This window comes from Rhopilema esculentum, chromosome 6 (genome assembly GCF_057945365.1).
Source record: "Rhopilema esculentum isolate cy_ngs chromosome 6, ASM5794536v1, whole genome shotgun sequence".
Lineage (NCBI taxonomy): Eukaryota > Metazoa > Cnidaria > Scyphozoa > Rhizostomeae > Rhizostomatidae > Rhopilema > Rhopilema esculentum.
In genome coordinates, this window is record NC_142820.1 from 2,029,104 (window position 1) to 2,044,493 (window position 15,390).

Below are 15,390 nucleotides of genomic sequence, written 5' to 3' on the forward strand. Positions count from 1 at the left end.
CTCGATCTTGTAGGTCTAGAAACACTGTTAAAACAAGTGATTCTGCCATCGGTCAACATCTTTTAGACAACCCAAATTGTGCAAAACTCTATAATGACGACATGTTTTGGATAATTGGCAGAGCCCGGTCGTCCTTCCATCTAGCAGTTTTGGAGTCAATCTACATAAAAATGAAAAAGCCGCCATTGTGTAGACAAAAGGAGTTCGTTTTCTCTCTTGGACTCCATTGGTAATTTTTCTTTAGGCTCGCGGCACTGATTGGTCAACTATACCGGTCTTGTGCTTGCGTTTTTCTGATTGGCCTATTTCGATCCACAACTGGGTATATATTTTCCATCGTGTTCTTTCGGAACCTTATTCTGACGTTTTTGCTCTGAGGAGTGTCAGACGAAAAAGCTTTTAGTATGTCGTAAAATGTTTGCTTTTTTCAAAGCCATTTTCAGATGTAATTCTTAGAAAGATTCGTATCTTGGATCGTTTTTGTCGTCTTTGCATGAAAGCTGCCTTCTGCCCTATCAGTATACTTTACTAAAAAATGCAGCAATTTTATATCAACGAATGTTTCATAGTCAATCTTGAGCTCTGTTACTTTCATAAAATGATGCTTTGAATACCTTTTATTGCGTATTCTACTAGTTACCATAATAAATTAGCGTTAGAGTTATGATAAAAATTTTATATGAAGTTTCACAATCGATAAAATCGTATAGAAGCTAGTTTTTCGTCGAGAAGATACAAGCTAGATACCTCAAGCCCAATTGCGTTTATGAATCAAATAAGAATTACAATGACAGCCTGCATAATGCATCGATGGTTGATCATTTCATTTCCTTGAACATAAACCACCTTTACGCAGTTTCTTCCTGGTAATATTATTTTTAGCACTGATATTCCTCTTTTCTTGGCTTATGCTGTTGCTGTTCACACAGCCGTTTTAATCATGGGTTTTGGAGCTTTTTCTTCCTTGGCTTCGACTGATTTAATATGTCATCTAAAAGGTTCTTTTTATAGCTTTCCCAGCCTCTCGTTTTTTCAATCTGCAGACTTGCATCGTTCGAAGGTGAATTTTCTTGGTCCATTGTTGCAATTCTAGAAAGTGTGAAGAAGTCAGCTTTCTTTAAAAATAGTTTCTTGTCGACTAAGATGCACTCACTGCCCTCACTCACGACGACAGTTTCTATTGCTTTCGACCTGGTTATTTGAGGTACATGCATGTTAATCTCTGGCTGGATAATTTTCACAGCTTGTTCAGAAATTGACTCTAAACCGTAAATGTCTCCCGCTTTCAGACTACCAACTTGGAAATAGGCTTCTCTGTTTTGCCGCTTTCTTTGAGGAAGCAATGTCGTGAGTTGGATAGAACTTCTGGGGCTGTTTTTCGTTGCCGATGAGGTTGAAGTTGCTGTTGAAGCGTTCATGGTTATAAATGGAAGTTTGAGGCCCATCTCACCCTAAAATGTATGCACCTGTTGTGAGCATGCTTTTAGGAAACAAAATAAAAGGAATAAACAATGGAAATAATTTGGATGGATAATGCTTATGAGCAGGGCTAATTTGTGCTTCAGAAAATTGACTTGGCTTTGTAATTGCTTGAATTTTAGTATCATTTTATCTCTACAGCTAAAATAAAGAATTGGATATGTTGGATCATTTGTATATTCCAGATGTGTATATTGTTAACGGTGTGTATCAAATACCTTTTGGTTACTATCCTCTAAACTCGAGATTGTTCCAGAATCAACGTCCTGTCTACCAAAGACCAACTCGCCAAGTGTAGGAAGGGCTTTTCTTTTCCTTCTTCCTTTTTGGTCTCGGAGCTGCGGTACTTTGATAGAAATGGCACAGAATATAAGAAATTTTGTTTGGTTCCAAGGAAAATATCTTCTACATCTAAAGGAATGTAACGATATAGTGAATACTCGCTGAATGAGTGACGGAAGTTCAGGCTTTCATTTGGCTCACGCGCACGATTTTCCGACAAGATAACATCTTTTATCATAAATTATCACTGTACATTTTGATGAACATAGGTGATTTCTGGGCGGAGCCCTTAAGAAATCTTTGCTGACCACGCACTTTTAGCTAGAAGAACAATCCATTAATAATTTTTGATACCACGATTGATATCTAATAAAAGGAAATTGGTGATAACAACATGATTATAACTAATTGTAACTAGTTCATTTTCTGTTGTATATTTTTTCTTTCATTTTTTTGCCAAGTTTCATTGTTACATTTCAGAATGATTTCTTGCAGTCATTATCTTCCGTTTCAAATAGTTTAGTATTTCTAGCCATACTTCTGTTATGTTTGATTAATTCAATTCTTTAAATCGACTTCTTTCAATGAGGTTCCTTATACTTTGAGTCCTTAGAGAATTTGACCATCCCTGAGCCCCCCCCCCCCCCCCCCATGCCTCCATAATTTCCGCCACTGCGCTGAATTGATATATCTCTTCCTTTTTGCAGCGCTATAAAAACGTTGTTTTCTATTATTGCCCACTTATGAATACTCACAGGAGCGTATTTTAGGGAGGCCTGGGCATTGTGATAACCTCAACTCCATACTCCAAAAATTTTTAGTTGGTCGGCAAATTGGTAAAATTTCTCAAAGGTAGATAGAAAGGACACTGTTTGGATTACACCGGCGGAATTTGCTGATCAAAAAGAATGAGGCACTCCTGGCTGAAAACTAATTGACTTTGGTAAACAACACCCCTCACCTGTAAGATGTAACGATTTCGGTGGACATCCAATTGAAACGCTGGCTCGTTTTGCTTGCTCTTGCTTCCACTGAAGAAAGAAATTAGCAAAAGAAAGAGGTAAGTTGGGTGGGTTTCTTATTAAAACTGCCATGTTCGCGTTAACATAGTACACAACACACACACCGTACATATGCAAACAATTTCTAAGCGGCTAACTCACTCTTACCTCTTTTGTGCCATTCAAAAACGTTGAAACATCTTCGTACAGTTTCTTTGCCTCTAAAAATAAGCACAGGCGATATTGTCAGCAATTATGAGTTCTTGCTTATGTTACTTTCAGATCTATGTAACTTAAATTTGTCCTTTTCGCCCGCAAAACCACACTTGGGATTTGCAGCCTAGGGAGCTTGGGGAAGCAAGTCAAATTTCTTCTACTAAAAGAAGTCCACCTACATTGAAATGAAAAGGAAATGCATTCTAAGAATTACTCTTAAATAATTTTTTTGCTTTTCAAGGTGTTGCAATCACGATAGAGACACTCGCACCCCTTTCTGCTGGAACCTTCCCAATAGTGACCGCCCAAGGTCTCGCATGCCTTTTTCCAGATTTGGGTACAATGTGTTAAAGTTTGTGTCCCGATAAAGCAAGATGACATGGCTCGATTTTCCCATTCCCAAATTCAAACAGATCCCGATGATGCTCTCAATTCTATTTTACAATCAGTAGAGGCTGCTCCTTCAGGCCTCTATCGAATCCCATCGAGTAAAAGCAGATGCTTCATTCAGATTATACAGAAATACCTTTAAGAGTTTCATGTTCATCTGTTGATTCTGATGTCAAGTTGCCATGACAAAACGATGCCCTGTCCATTTTGGGAAGAAAGCCTTTTTTGACCAATGGAACACCCTCTTCATCGATTTTGTACCTCTGCAGCAATTTGCACGCACCCTGCAAGAGTAACAGTTTTTAAATGCAAGAAAACAAAAGGGCCTAATTCCAAAGCCAAGCCGACCGGTTTCTTATGGAAGCAGGGGTGTAGAAATGCCGGGACCACGCCTTGAACGTCAAAGGGAAGAGTAGAAAAAGTTTAATTCTCCATTTCTGACAATGCATTCTCCAGAGAGATGCGAGACTGTGGTTCCCTTCCCAGTTTTTTGGCGTGGCCCCTGTCAATTTTACAAAACAAAATCTGAATTCCTGTTGATCTTTGTTCCTCCTTGTCTGAAGAATGTGTACTAGAGTTTTTACACGCAGTTTCCTATCAAAATAGACTAGTAGCATACAAATTGAGAATTATTCAGTTACTTACCGATTTTACAACATAGAAATATGGAGTGTTCTCGATATCCTTAACAACAATGGTATCTTTCCTAGAGAAAGCACAAGTATAGACTCATATTTAACATGTAATTGTTTCTTTATTTATATATCTGTCAGATACCGGATATTTTTCAACTTTTCTACATTGAAGGCTGAAATTAACGCTACCTCGACTGTGTTTGCCTCTTGACCAGTTTCAGGATATTTCACCTTTTGCTTACACGGTATCTTCAACTGTGGTTTTAATGTAGATAGTATCTTCATTTCTGACCATTTATAATTTCATAAAATATTTTCAAAGTGTATATTGATTTTGTTTATTTATTACTGTACATATATTGTATTTTATATTTCTAACGTTGATATATAGCGGTCTACCATACAGTGCTAGATATCCGGAGAGGGGTGCCCTAGTATATTTTTGTAGATTCTTCAAAATTTTAAGACCTAATAGGACCCTTAGTATGCCTATCCCAAATTAACCAGAGTACCCCTTGGGTATGTAGAGGTATACATGCTTACAGGACAGGAAGGTTCTAAGTTGCAACTCCAAGTTTCATGGTTAAAGTAGACAATTGTATATAAAGCTATATGTTTGATTCAATACGTTTTCAGTATTGTAATACGTACGGAAAATACTTTGTTCTTATGGTTTCTTTCTCTATAGATGCAAATTGAAATGTTTCAAATATCGGCAACGACCTGTTAAGAGTTGAGAGAATGCTTGAGTAAGAGTAGGTAAATGCAAAGAAAATCGCTCAATTGGTGAAAATTGTCTAGATGGTTCAAAATAACATACAATTTCTGTATGTTATGGAGAGGATTTATATATTCATTCACTAACTAGAATAAAGGATGGTTGTCATCTTACTTTAGAAAAACACCACTTGTGTCTTCGAATTCAGGTTTACAGTGTATAAGATCCATGAAATCCTATAATTGGAAAGGAAAGAGTGTAAGAATTAAGCGAACTCTAATCAGATCTTTCAAGTAAAATGTGACAATAAAGACATTGCCATTGATCATCTTCTGACAGGTTTTCACCAAATTGAATACGTCATAACTAAAACGATTCTTTCAAGTATGTTGTTTTTAATCAAGAATGACCCAATATTTTCGTGGGGAAACTAAATCAAGGAAAGCACGTTTGCCTTAGAGATGTACTTTGCATTATCGATTCAGGAATGGGCCTATCACAGGAGTGCTCATATCCACTCAGGACTTTTGATCCAAGCCTGGAATTTTTGCCTGGATTTAGACATGGAAGGTACTCTTGGATGACTTTGTGTCTTAAATGAGTGACGATTTAACCGTTAACATTTAATGCATCATAGAAGCTGTATAAGAGAGATATTTTGATAACAAATGTATCATATCATTTTCCTTCATTCAATGTCCATAAACAAGCAGAACCCCAGCGTTTCCTACTTGTATAATAACAAATACCTCTTTTTCAATAACAAGCACTTCTACAAAACACTTCGCAACGAGGCTACATGCTCGTGGTTTCGTTAGCTCCACTTCATTTGCCTAAAAGGGATAAGCAATTGTTAGGGTCAAACAACTTCAATACATGTAAAAACAATATTTGAGAGTGTCAAGTTCAAGTCAAAAAATAAACGGTCAAGAATAGTAAATAATGGAAAGACAATATTCACCTCAGTCAAGTTTCCTTGACGAATTTCCCCAAAGTAACGCTTCCTTATTCCATCAGTTAATTCCACTGACTTTATCATATTGACTAGAAAATGAATAACATACTTGACGCTTGGATAAGTAAAGAAATCCCAAGTTTAAATGCCAATATTCCTGACAATTGATTTTCAAAGTCGTCACGATGACCATATGTTACCTGAACGGATGAAATCTTTATTCCTATGGGGACCTCGGAACCATGGAGGAGCTTAGAGGCTAGGGATGTCCCTGCAGTCCCAAGATACATATTTATGTTCTATTTTTCGTGTATAAACAGATGTGAAGCAACAGGTATTGATTCTTTTTTCACTACCTCGATTACGATATTAGTGTTGGTCGTCGTAATTCTGCACGTTTATGTCTGCCTTTTGCTTACAACAACCTTTGCTTTCAAGTTTTTAAGTAGGATAAAATAAAGAATTACCTTTGCCACCAAGGATGTAGTAAATTCGAATTGGATCCCGTCCTTGAATGCTAAGCACTCTGCCTTTATCGTAGCTTAAAGAAAAAACGGTCGAAGTGCTAATGCCCAGTAATTATGAATTTGAGATATTCTGCTTTCTGCAAAGTTTTAAGTGGCATTGATATAATTCGAAGAGGTTTTTATGTATGACGGGAGTATGACGTAAAACATAGAATTATAACGAACATAGGGACTGAACGATAGCGATTTTAAATTATGCATATGCTTATGAACCATGCACATTTTTGTAAGAAAGTTTTTTCAACCCTGCCTTCAGATCTTCTTAGCTATTTCCTCCTTTCAGCACTAAAACTTTCTTAACACTCTCTTAGCATAAAATTGGAATTTTACGTTACTGAGCATGCGCAGTGATAGAGAAGATGAAATAAATAAATATGATATACACTGGGGTCACAAAAGTATGGAAACGGTGCTAAAAATGGCGGCTCACAGAAGCAAAGGGCCTAAGCTAACAAGTTTTTAAAACAGAAGTTCAGCGCTAAGAGGTTTTTGTAGCGAACGCTTTCGCCACGAAATTTTTTGCGTAATTCCAATGGCTTTTAAATGAAAATAAATTTGAAAGATTACCTTACTGTTTTATGGGTGAAAAGTCAGGGTAACGTTGGACCTGTGCTTCAGAAAATTTCTGGAAAATATTTTCGAATCATTATCAAATTATTTCGAATTGTTACCAATCATTAAATTTTATTTAAACCGAAAGTCGAAGGAATGGCGAATGCATTTTACCGCCATAACCTATCGTTTCCAAGCCCCTTCGCCTCATAATTCTGTCTTTGAAATTGGTCGACTTAGGCCCATGGTCACTGTGAGCCGCCATTTTGCCCTACCGTTTCCATACTTTTGTGACCCCAGTGTATTTCTCGAAAAAACTCCCAATGTCGTAACATCAACTATCGAAGAAAGCCAAACAAACAGAGATCAATTTTTCATGAAAAAACCCACCAATTTGAACTGGTTTTCCACTAAAATTTGAATATCTAAATTGTTCAACTTTGATACGTTTCGAAGACCCAGCCCTGAACTTTCTTAACTTTTTGAAGAACCGAGAATAAGTTTCTTTTAAAATACCTTCTTTTAAAAAGACGTGTAACCCACTGCCACCCAACGTTCATATCAGTCGAAAGTTTTCTTCTAACACTTACCACTCATATCCTAACCTTTGAGCAACCTCAGTTTGCCTTTCCACTGGAAAAATCGACAAGACGCCAATCTTTCTGCAAAATCTTTGCACCTTTTTGAAAAAATTAACTGACGAACATAAACATAAATTTTTACCTTTGGTTGCGATACGCAGCTATCAAAATTTACATATTGCAAATGATAATATGTTAATGGGTTATTTCTTGATTTTGTTAACCTATCGTGGTATGAAATACTATCGTGGTATTTTATTGTGTTTTTTTAATCAGATATGATACCAAGAAAAAGAAAAAGGGGTGTTCTCTCCTCGAATAGTTGGTCTATTGAAAGAGCCCCTCCTTAAGAATTTGCCCTCCATAACAAATATCAGTTTTCTGTATTCATTTATAGCATTTTTCCGTTTTCCATCTTTTGAATTCTTGTTATATAATCTTAGTCACCTGTTGTATATTTAATGATGTTTGCATGTATTGGAATTTTAAAATTAAATAAAATGAAAATGAAATAAAGTGAAGTACAAACAGTTAAAACTGTTACCTTGGCTAAGTCCTCGTTTGTTCTCTGGTCCGGTGATTTTCGCAATATAAGCTGGATGTCATCTGACACCTAAAATTGCACAATAAAATTTTTTATCGTCATTTTTGCAACTTTCTTTAATTACAACTGTTTAGACACTCCTTCTACCCTACCGTTATATGCCCTCTTTCTGAATGACTCGTTTTGTATCACAAAGTCTTCAGCCTTTGAGGCTGAAATATCGTAAGGAAATGGAATATTGTGAAGATGTACATTATCCTAGAAAAGGTTATCCGAATTGTGAATACCTTACACTTTCTTTTTTTGAATTTGATAGTTTTTGTTTTGAAAATTTCGATTAAGTGATTCCTGAGAATGTTCTTTATGTTTTAGGGGTAATTAGGGGGCAAATGTGGATATTGTCAACGATTCATGATCTAAAGACGGTAACAACTCACCCTTCCTTTGTTTCTTCCGTTTTTGATTGAGTCTAATTTCCCAATTGATTTTTCTTCGCTGGGTTTCATCAGATCTTTTTCGTAATATCTGCTTGATGATGATTCAGTTGAATTTATTCTTCCTCTTTTTGACGTAGAAATTTTATATCTTAAAAACGAAAAGATATCCTTTCTTTAAAAGCAGAAATACAGAAAAATCAGCTGTATTTGTCAGAGCTTCAAGTTTTGGTATACGGGACATTAGTGATTGCATAAGATTTTTGCTAGAACGACCGATTTATCATTTTATGGCTAAACAACAAAGTCTTTGTATACGCTGAGGGGTATTTCACTCTTGCAACAACGTGAAAGATTTTACCAAAACAAAAGGTTTCTAGGGATTTGTCAGATGAATTAATGGGATTTCTACACAAGGTGTTTGCTTTACATCCTGGGTACAAGGGCCAGAACATCAAAAAGGAAGGAAGCAGAAAATTGAAATGAGCAAAACAGGAAGAGAGCAACTACCCCTCCTTTTCGGTTTCCAATGGTATCATTTATCCCTTTTTAGCTTCTTTTGATGTTCTGGCATCTTGGAATTCCTAGCACCAGCCCCTATCATTTCCTCCTTATCCGAACACGTAGCATTCATTCTCTCTATCATATCGAGGTCAGTTTCAAAGTGAAGTTAATGCTTCATATGCCTTTGTTGGTTACAGAGATGTAGGGTTTTGATTGCAACACAAAGGTATACTTTCCCCTTAAAGTTTTTGCAAGTGACCTTTGGCTTATGCCTTTGGGAGAAGAAAGGTCCCCTTTTAGTTTAAAATGTTATTGTCACAGTGCCCATATTTGGAATGATTTCTTGGTGACGGGGGACAAAGTGCCTTTCCAAACTTCTTCCCTTCAATGTTCTAAATGTTTCCTACGCACTTGGATATATTGATGAAAACAAAACACATGCAAACCTTTTCCAACGAGTTGACAGTGCAACGAAAACAAGGACTAGCCTTGCAACCGAGCGAAATTTTTGAATAGGCTGAAAGTAAAAATGTACAAAACAACGATTAATCTGACGTTTTAGTATATTGAAAAGGTGACTTAATCCCCCTTTTTTACTGTTATCACTATCTGTAAAGTAAGATGCTGAAAATATTAATTGCAAAAATTGGTGTTGAAAGACAAATCTTTGCTAGCTTCGGTTTCTTTCGAAAATCCTTACATAGATTTAAGATTAAATTTGTTACCTTCAACTCTTGCTTGGCAAGCTGAAAAGAGAGAGAAAAAGAGCTAAGCGATAATTTTCAGTCTAACAGCGAACACTGCAAACAGTAAACAAAAGTTGCAAAATGATATCTGAATTTATCTGAGGAGCAAGAAAAGAACAGTGAATTAGAGAGAAGAAATGTCTATCATGGTGCATTAGATAATTCTTATTGTATTATGTGGTTTCAAACTATATCTTGATAAACTGCAGTTAAAATTATCTCTTTATATTGCCACAGCATTGAGCAAGTCTCATTAAAATCACCTTAAATAACTTCAGTCTATCACAGTTTACCTTAGCAAAAAAGGTGAATTTTTGCAATAGCTATAAAAACGCATGTGATAGCAAGCACGAAGTTCAGGCCAACATTTCAATGCAAAAGTGAACATCAAGAGATATCGGAATTTTATTTTTTGACCTGGGCATTGCAAGCAGTAATACAGTGACCGAGAAAGCGATGGGGTGAGGCTGCTAAGCCCCTAAAAAGTAATTCACAAATGTACTTAAAACCATACTAAATTGACCTTGCTTTTGATTTTTAGAATGTCTAGTCCTCTAAAAAGCTATGTAGCCTTCCTCATTCAGACCCCGTTTACACGGGATCGATCCAGGCCGGGATCAATCCCAAACTGGTACGGATCGGCCTTTCTTTTACACGGGAACGCTTGGGATCGATCCGCTATCCGTGCTAATTTGGGTTCGCTTTGGAAAGCGTTCCAGTTTGGGATCGATCCAGTTTAGGATCGATCCCGTCTCGTGTAAACGCTTGAAAAGGTGAAATCGATCCCAAATTGGCACGGATAGGAAACGAGGCTAATAAATTATCCAATTGGAGGTGCTTTGAGATATTGTATGGTGCTTCGAGCTTTTTTCCATCAGATTTGCGCGCATTCTCGTTTCTCACCCACCAGAAGAGAAAAACGAAACAATCTGGAGGAATTTGTTTACAACTTTATTGACAAATTTAGCGAACAGGCTTCAACTTAAGGGAATGATTTATTCCCGACATAGATTGAGGCAGCGTCGCCTGTTGGAAACGCTTCACCCTCTTCCTCCTCATTTGGGTAGGCCGCTATAAATTTTCTATAGATGTCCTTATACTTAGAACGAACTGCCAGTCCTGGCCATCGACTAACTTTTTGTACTCCAGCGTGATTATCAGGAGTAGGGCCATTAATTTGTAGCTCCAAATGAACATTTTGTTACCACTTTTCGATTTCGAAGCCATTTTGTTGTCAATCTTCTACAAATTTGGCGCTATCAACACCATCTTCTTTGTGTTGCTAATGACATAAGCAATACGCATGTGCGTTCCTCCCTAAGGGCCGATCTGGGATCGATCCCGTGTAAACACATAATGTTTTGGGATCGATCCCGTGTAAACGCAAGCGAAAATTACGGATCGATCCAGATTGGGATCAATCCCAAACTAGATCGATCCCGTTTCTCCCGTGTAAACGGGATCTCAATCTCTGATATGCTTTTGGTCGTAAATGCCAAATGGTTGTTCATGTCTGGGTTTTAATAATTGATAATAAAACAAAATTATATTCCATCACATCACAAGCTTAATAAGAAATGGAACTGATTAATCATACTTGCCTTTTTATTCATAGAATCTCGGTTAAAGTAGAATGAGCCAATAAAAGCTATTATTTGGATTTCAAAACACTGAAATAGGCCTACCTTTTTAGAGTTGAGAAATTTCTTTGTCTTTTTCACCAAGGCCATGTTTAACAAGGGTGAGATGAGTGCACTCTGCGACTGTTTTCGAAATTTTTTTACCTCTGTTGATCTTTTTTCAAAATCTTTTTCCAGAATTCCTTCTTTATCCAAAATTTCTGGTACATTTTTAATGCACGCTGGCCTCAGCCCAAACTTCTCACCCAAAATGGCTCTAAACTCCTTTTCTTTTTCTGGGTCAAACTTGATATGAATATCGATCACAGATTTTTTGTATACCTCGCTTTCCTTAGACATTCTTTCTTCACTGGGGGGTAGAATCAGTTTAGTTAATATTTCATCACACACGTCATGAATTAATTTCTGCTGGATATAGTTGGAAACAGTTAGTAAACGAACGCAATTCTAAAGTTAACATATTTATGATATTCAATGAATTAAAAATCGATAGGCCTATTTGTAGAATTAGGCCCCCAACTGATTATTAATCCAAGGCTACTTAATTATAACAATAAACAAGGTTTGAAACTTCAGTTTTGAGCAGTGCGCATTGATATTAACATTTTTTGTTTGAAGATCTTACAGAAGATGCTTTGACAATGTTGATTCAAGAATATACATAGCGAGATGGTTATTTTCAGTAAAATTTGCAAAACTTTGCATGAAAAAAATGTTATGAATCATTAGCCTACATGAAGATTCTACAATTTCTCCTACATTTGCATCTGCAGGAAGGCTATAAAAATGGAATACAAAGAAAAAATTTGAGAACCTAAAAAGGTTCATGTCCGTTCAGCCCCTGTTAATAAAAACCTATTCTGATGGAAAACCAAAATTTTAGATAAGAATACACTGATGTCAACAGTAGCCTGAAATAAAACTGTTTTTCATATAGAAGGTCCCTCACCCAAGCGCGGATCTAGCCAAAATTTCGACCGGTTTCGGGGTGCTTTACCCCGTCACAGCCCTGTGTGTTGGTGCATAAATATTGCTTAAAGTTGCTAATAAGGTTGGTAAAATGTGGTTAATTTGCCCACATTTTATCTAAGAAGTCACAAATTTAAGTCTCCGTTAAGCATGGCCTTTGATCCTCTTCTTGCAACTTCGATTCTAGTTTTCATGAAATTTTCCGAGAAAGAAAGTCTAGTCCCTTCACTACGAAACCTCAGATTCTTATTTTGCATCGGTATTTCATTTTGCATCATTTTGTTTTAAAGCGTCCGCGCTTTCGAGATATGGATATCGAACATGCTTTTCAGTCACCGGTTTTTCTCGCATAAGGGAAACATATGGACACCTTGTAGGGGTCAAATTCAATATGTAAACAGAAGAGCTGTAGTCAGTCAGGGAGAAATGCAGCAATTGTTGGATCAAAAATTAAAGATTTACAGAGAAACATAGCCCTTAAAATTTGACCGGTTTTTTAAACCTGTGCGACCGGCCTAGAGCCGCGCCTGGTCAGCCCTGTGTGTGCGATAGGGCAACATGCATCAGAATATGTTTGAGTACAAGTAGGTCAGGGAAATGCCTCTCCGGCCTTTTTTTGGTCATATTGAAGAAAAGAATGACACCTGCACAATCAAGATTTTGACAATAACAAGATTTTGTCGAAACAACTTTGTCTTCAAGCACGAAATTGTTTGCCTGATTTTCCTAGGGCATGGAACTTTCAAGAAACACTGTAAATTTAGACACAAAAGTACTAAAGTTAACTTAACATGTACTAGCACGATTGTACTAAACTTAACCTTTTTATGTCGGACAATAAGAATACTCCTATTCTAGCCCTGGCTTTGTCTTTTTACAAACTCCAAATTTTCTCTATTCTATTTTTACATTATATAAAAGTAGGCAGCAGGTCCTGCTGGAGCTGCCCAAGGGACCATCGTGGCACTCGTGCTGCCTTTTTCTTCCAATTCTGCTCTGTTGTCCACGAAATTTAACATAGATAGTTTACCAAACATGAAAACATTTTGGTAATATAAAGATATCGTTAAGAAAGGTAAGTATGCCGCATATTAAGATTTCCGTAATTTATGTTATGTCAGCCCAGCTCGACTTGTTTTTCATTCCGTATATCGAATGAAAGCGAGATGTTCTTAAGGGTTTTTTAGCTGCTTTGTAAATCAAACCCACAAGCAATTGTTGTAGAATTGAGATTTGAACGCAGAGAGGGAGAACAATTCAGTGATTTTGGATATCCCAAAATACTTGTAAGTTTGAAGTAGGCAGCAATATATAAAGATCTTGTCGCAAAGTTATTGTCAAAAGTCATATTGTTCTGAATCCGATCAAGTCATCGTCAAAGTCAAGTCGCAGTAGAGGAATCTCGTCAATTTAATTAACTATGAAATCTGAATTACCATTGCATTGTAAAGCCTTTCAGCTGATTAATTTTGGTGTTCTGAACATCCGTCCACTTGCTTGCGAAAACTTCTCTACCACCACCTTATCTTCCCTTGGAGAGCACAATATTCTCGTTATTATCTCCGATACTGTATACAGTCTTTTGTTACCACTGTTACCAGGGATACTTTAAGACTGTAATTATTCAGAACTTCAGCTTTCTTTTCAATCCTGAGCTTTGCGAATAAACAGCATCTCAGTTTATAAAATAATGCCTCTGAATTTGAATTCCCATGAAGGTCTTTTTAACAGCAATCGAAAATCGTATTATTCGCTGATAAAAAGCCGTTGTTGCTTTCAATAAAAGTGAAGTCTGATTGTTCTATTATCCCTTTGTTTTAACACCACAAGATAGAATTTATTGTATTTATTTTTTAAAGAATAGCAGATGTTTCTCTCAACTTTTTCAAGTGATCTCAGGACGTTGCTTATGAAGGGCCATTTTATAAACACCGAAGTAATTAACGTAACCTAAGATTAGTGGTATCAATTTCCTGAAGGAAGTGTGGCAAGTCAGAATCACAGAGAAACATTTAAATTGTATATAGCGCATATTGTTAACAAAACATGGTTTATTTGTGTATTGGGAATAATGGATCACTTCTTTATCACAGATCTGGGAGTTTCAATATCGCTTATTGCATTATTCATTAAATTCATACACGGGTACCCGAAAATGGTGTGAATTCTGTGCAGTTTTCGATTTTTATTCATAGCGACTTGCTACTTTTTATACAAGAATAGGCATTTGTGTCTTAGTCGGTAAAATTGATTTAGTTGGTAAAATCGGGATATTGACGGGTAGATAATCTTTTTAAAATTTTCAGACGAAAACACTGTCCTTCATGTAATTTTTAAAAAACATTCAAAGATATCAAAAAGCCCAACATTATCGGCGGGTTCCTCAAAAACCTCCTCGCTACCTCGGTACGCTCCTGGTATCTACTTGTGTAAAAATCATTTAGATTTATCGTGCAATCTTGAGGTGGTGTTTGACGATCGTTGTTAAGCACATCAAGGTTAGTAAGAAAGAAGTGGTGGTATGTTGCAAGGTGATTATTGTTCTTTTTGCCTTTAATATTGTTATGTTGTTTTATGTGAATCTTCCTCGCTACGCCCTTGATATTTGATCGGCAGGGCAATTGCCCCTCCTTGCCCCCCTGCCAGCATGTCATTGCTGTGAAGCACAATGCTTCAGGTTTGTCTGGAATCTCTTATGCTAATTTCGTGCGAGTAAAACTTTTCACAAAACTTAGATTTGCTCTGTTACCAAGAAGTGGGTCCAGACTCCAGTTGGAGAACAGAAGAGTTCGATGACTGTTTCTGAAGATTTAGTAACTACGTTATAAGATAATATAAGAGCTTATTTTAGAACTTTTATAAAATTAATAGTTTTACAGCTGAAGATGCTTTGTAATAGCTGAAATTTTTATACCAACAATACTGAAATATTCTGATTGTATTAACGTAGCGTAATGCTGCCAAAATGTACTCGGTAAATAAGAACTTGCACCCTTCCCCAAAAAAATTCCTGAAACCGGGCTTGTATACGCTATGTAATAACATTTGGAGGTGGATTTTCTCTTCACGGTATGGACGGAAAACAAAAAGCGGTAAACGGTATACGGTACAAGCATGCGCAGAAGATATTTTGACATTCTAGAACGGTAGACCTACCGCACCGCTTTCCGTTTTTGAAAGTTGAAGTCAAGGCATTTTTTTCCACGGAACTCGTACA

At 36.7% G+C, this 15,390-nt stretch overlaps 1 protein-coding gene across 1 annotated transcript; it reads right to left on the reverse strand.

Annotated features, from left to right (window-relative positions):
• Positions 1–80: 80 nt before the first annotated feature.
• Positions 81–15,382, reverse strand: LOC135686530 (uncharacterized). Its single transcript, XM_065202780.2, has 18 exons — positions 13,610–15,382; positions 11,250–11,553; positions 9,544–9,564; positions 9,265–9,335; positions 8,318–8,465; positions 7,881–7,949; positions 7,346–7,434; positions 6,144–6,217; positions 5,683–5,765; positions 5,471–5,554; positions 4,896–4,957; positions 4,655–4,726; positions 4,014–4,074; positions 3,505–3,652; positions 2,931–2,983; positions 2,723–2,792; positions 1,698–1,825; positions 81–1,451 (listed from the first exon to the last, which is right to left on the reverse strand). Exons 1-18 carry the CDS (start codon positions 13,615–13,617, stop codon positions 939–941), a joined length of 2,058 nt encoding a protein of 685 aa, XP_065058852.2. The 5' UTR covers positions 13,618–15,382; the 3' UTR covers positions 81–938.
• Between the last annotated feature and the right edge of the window lie 8 nt (positions 15,383–15,390).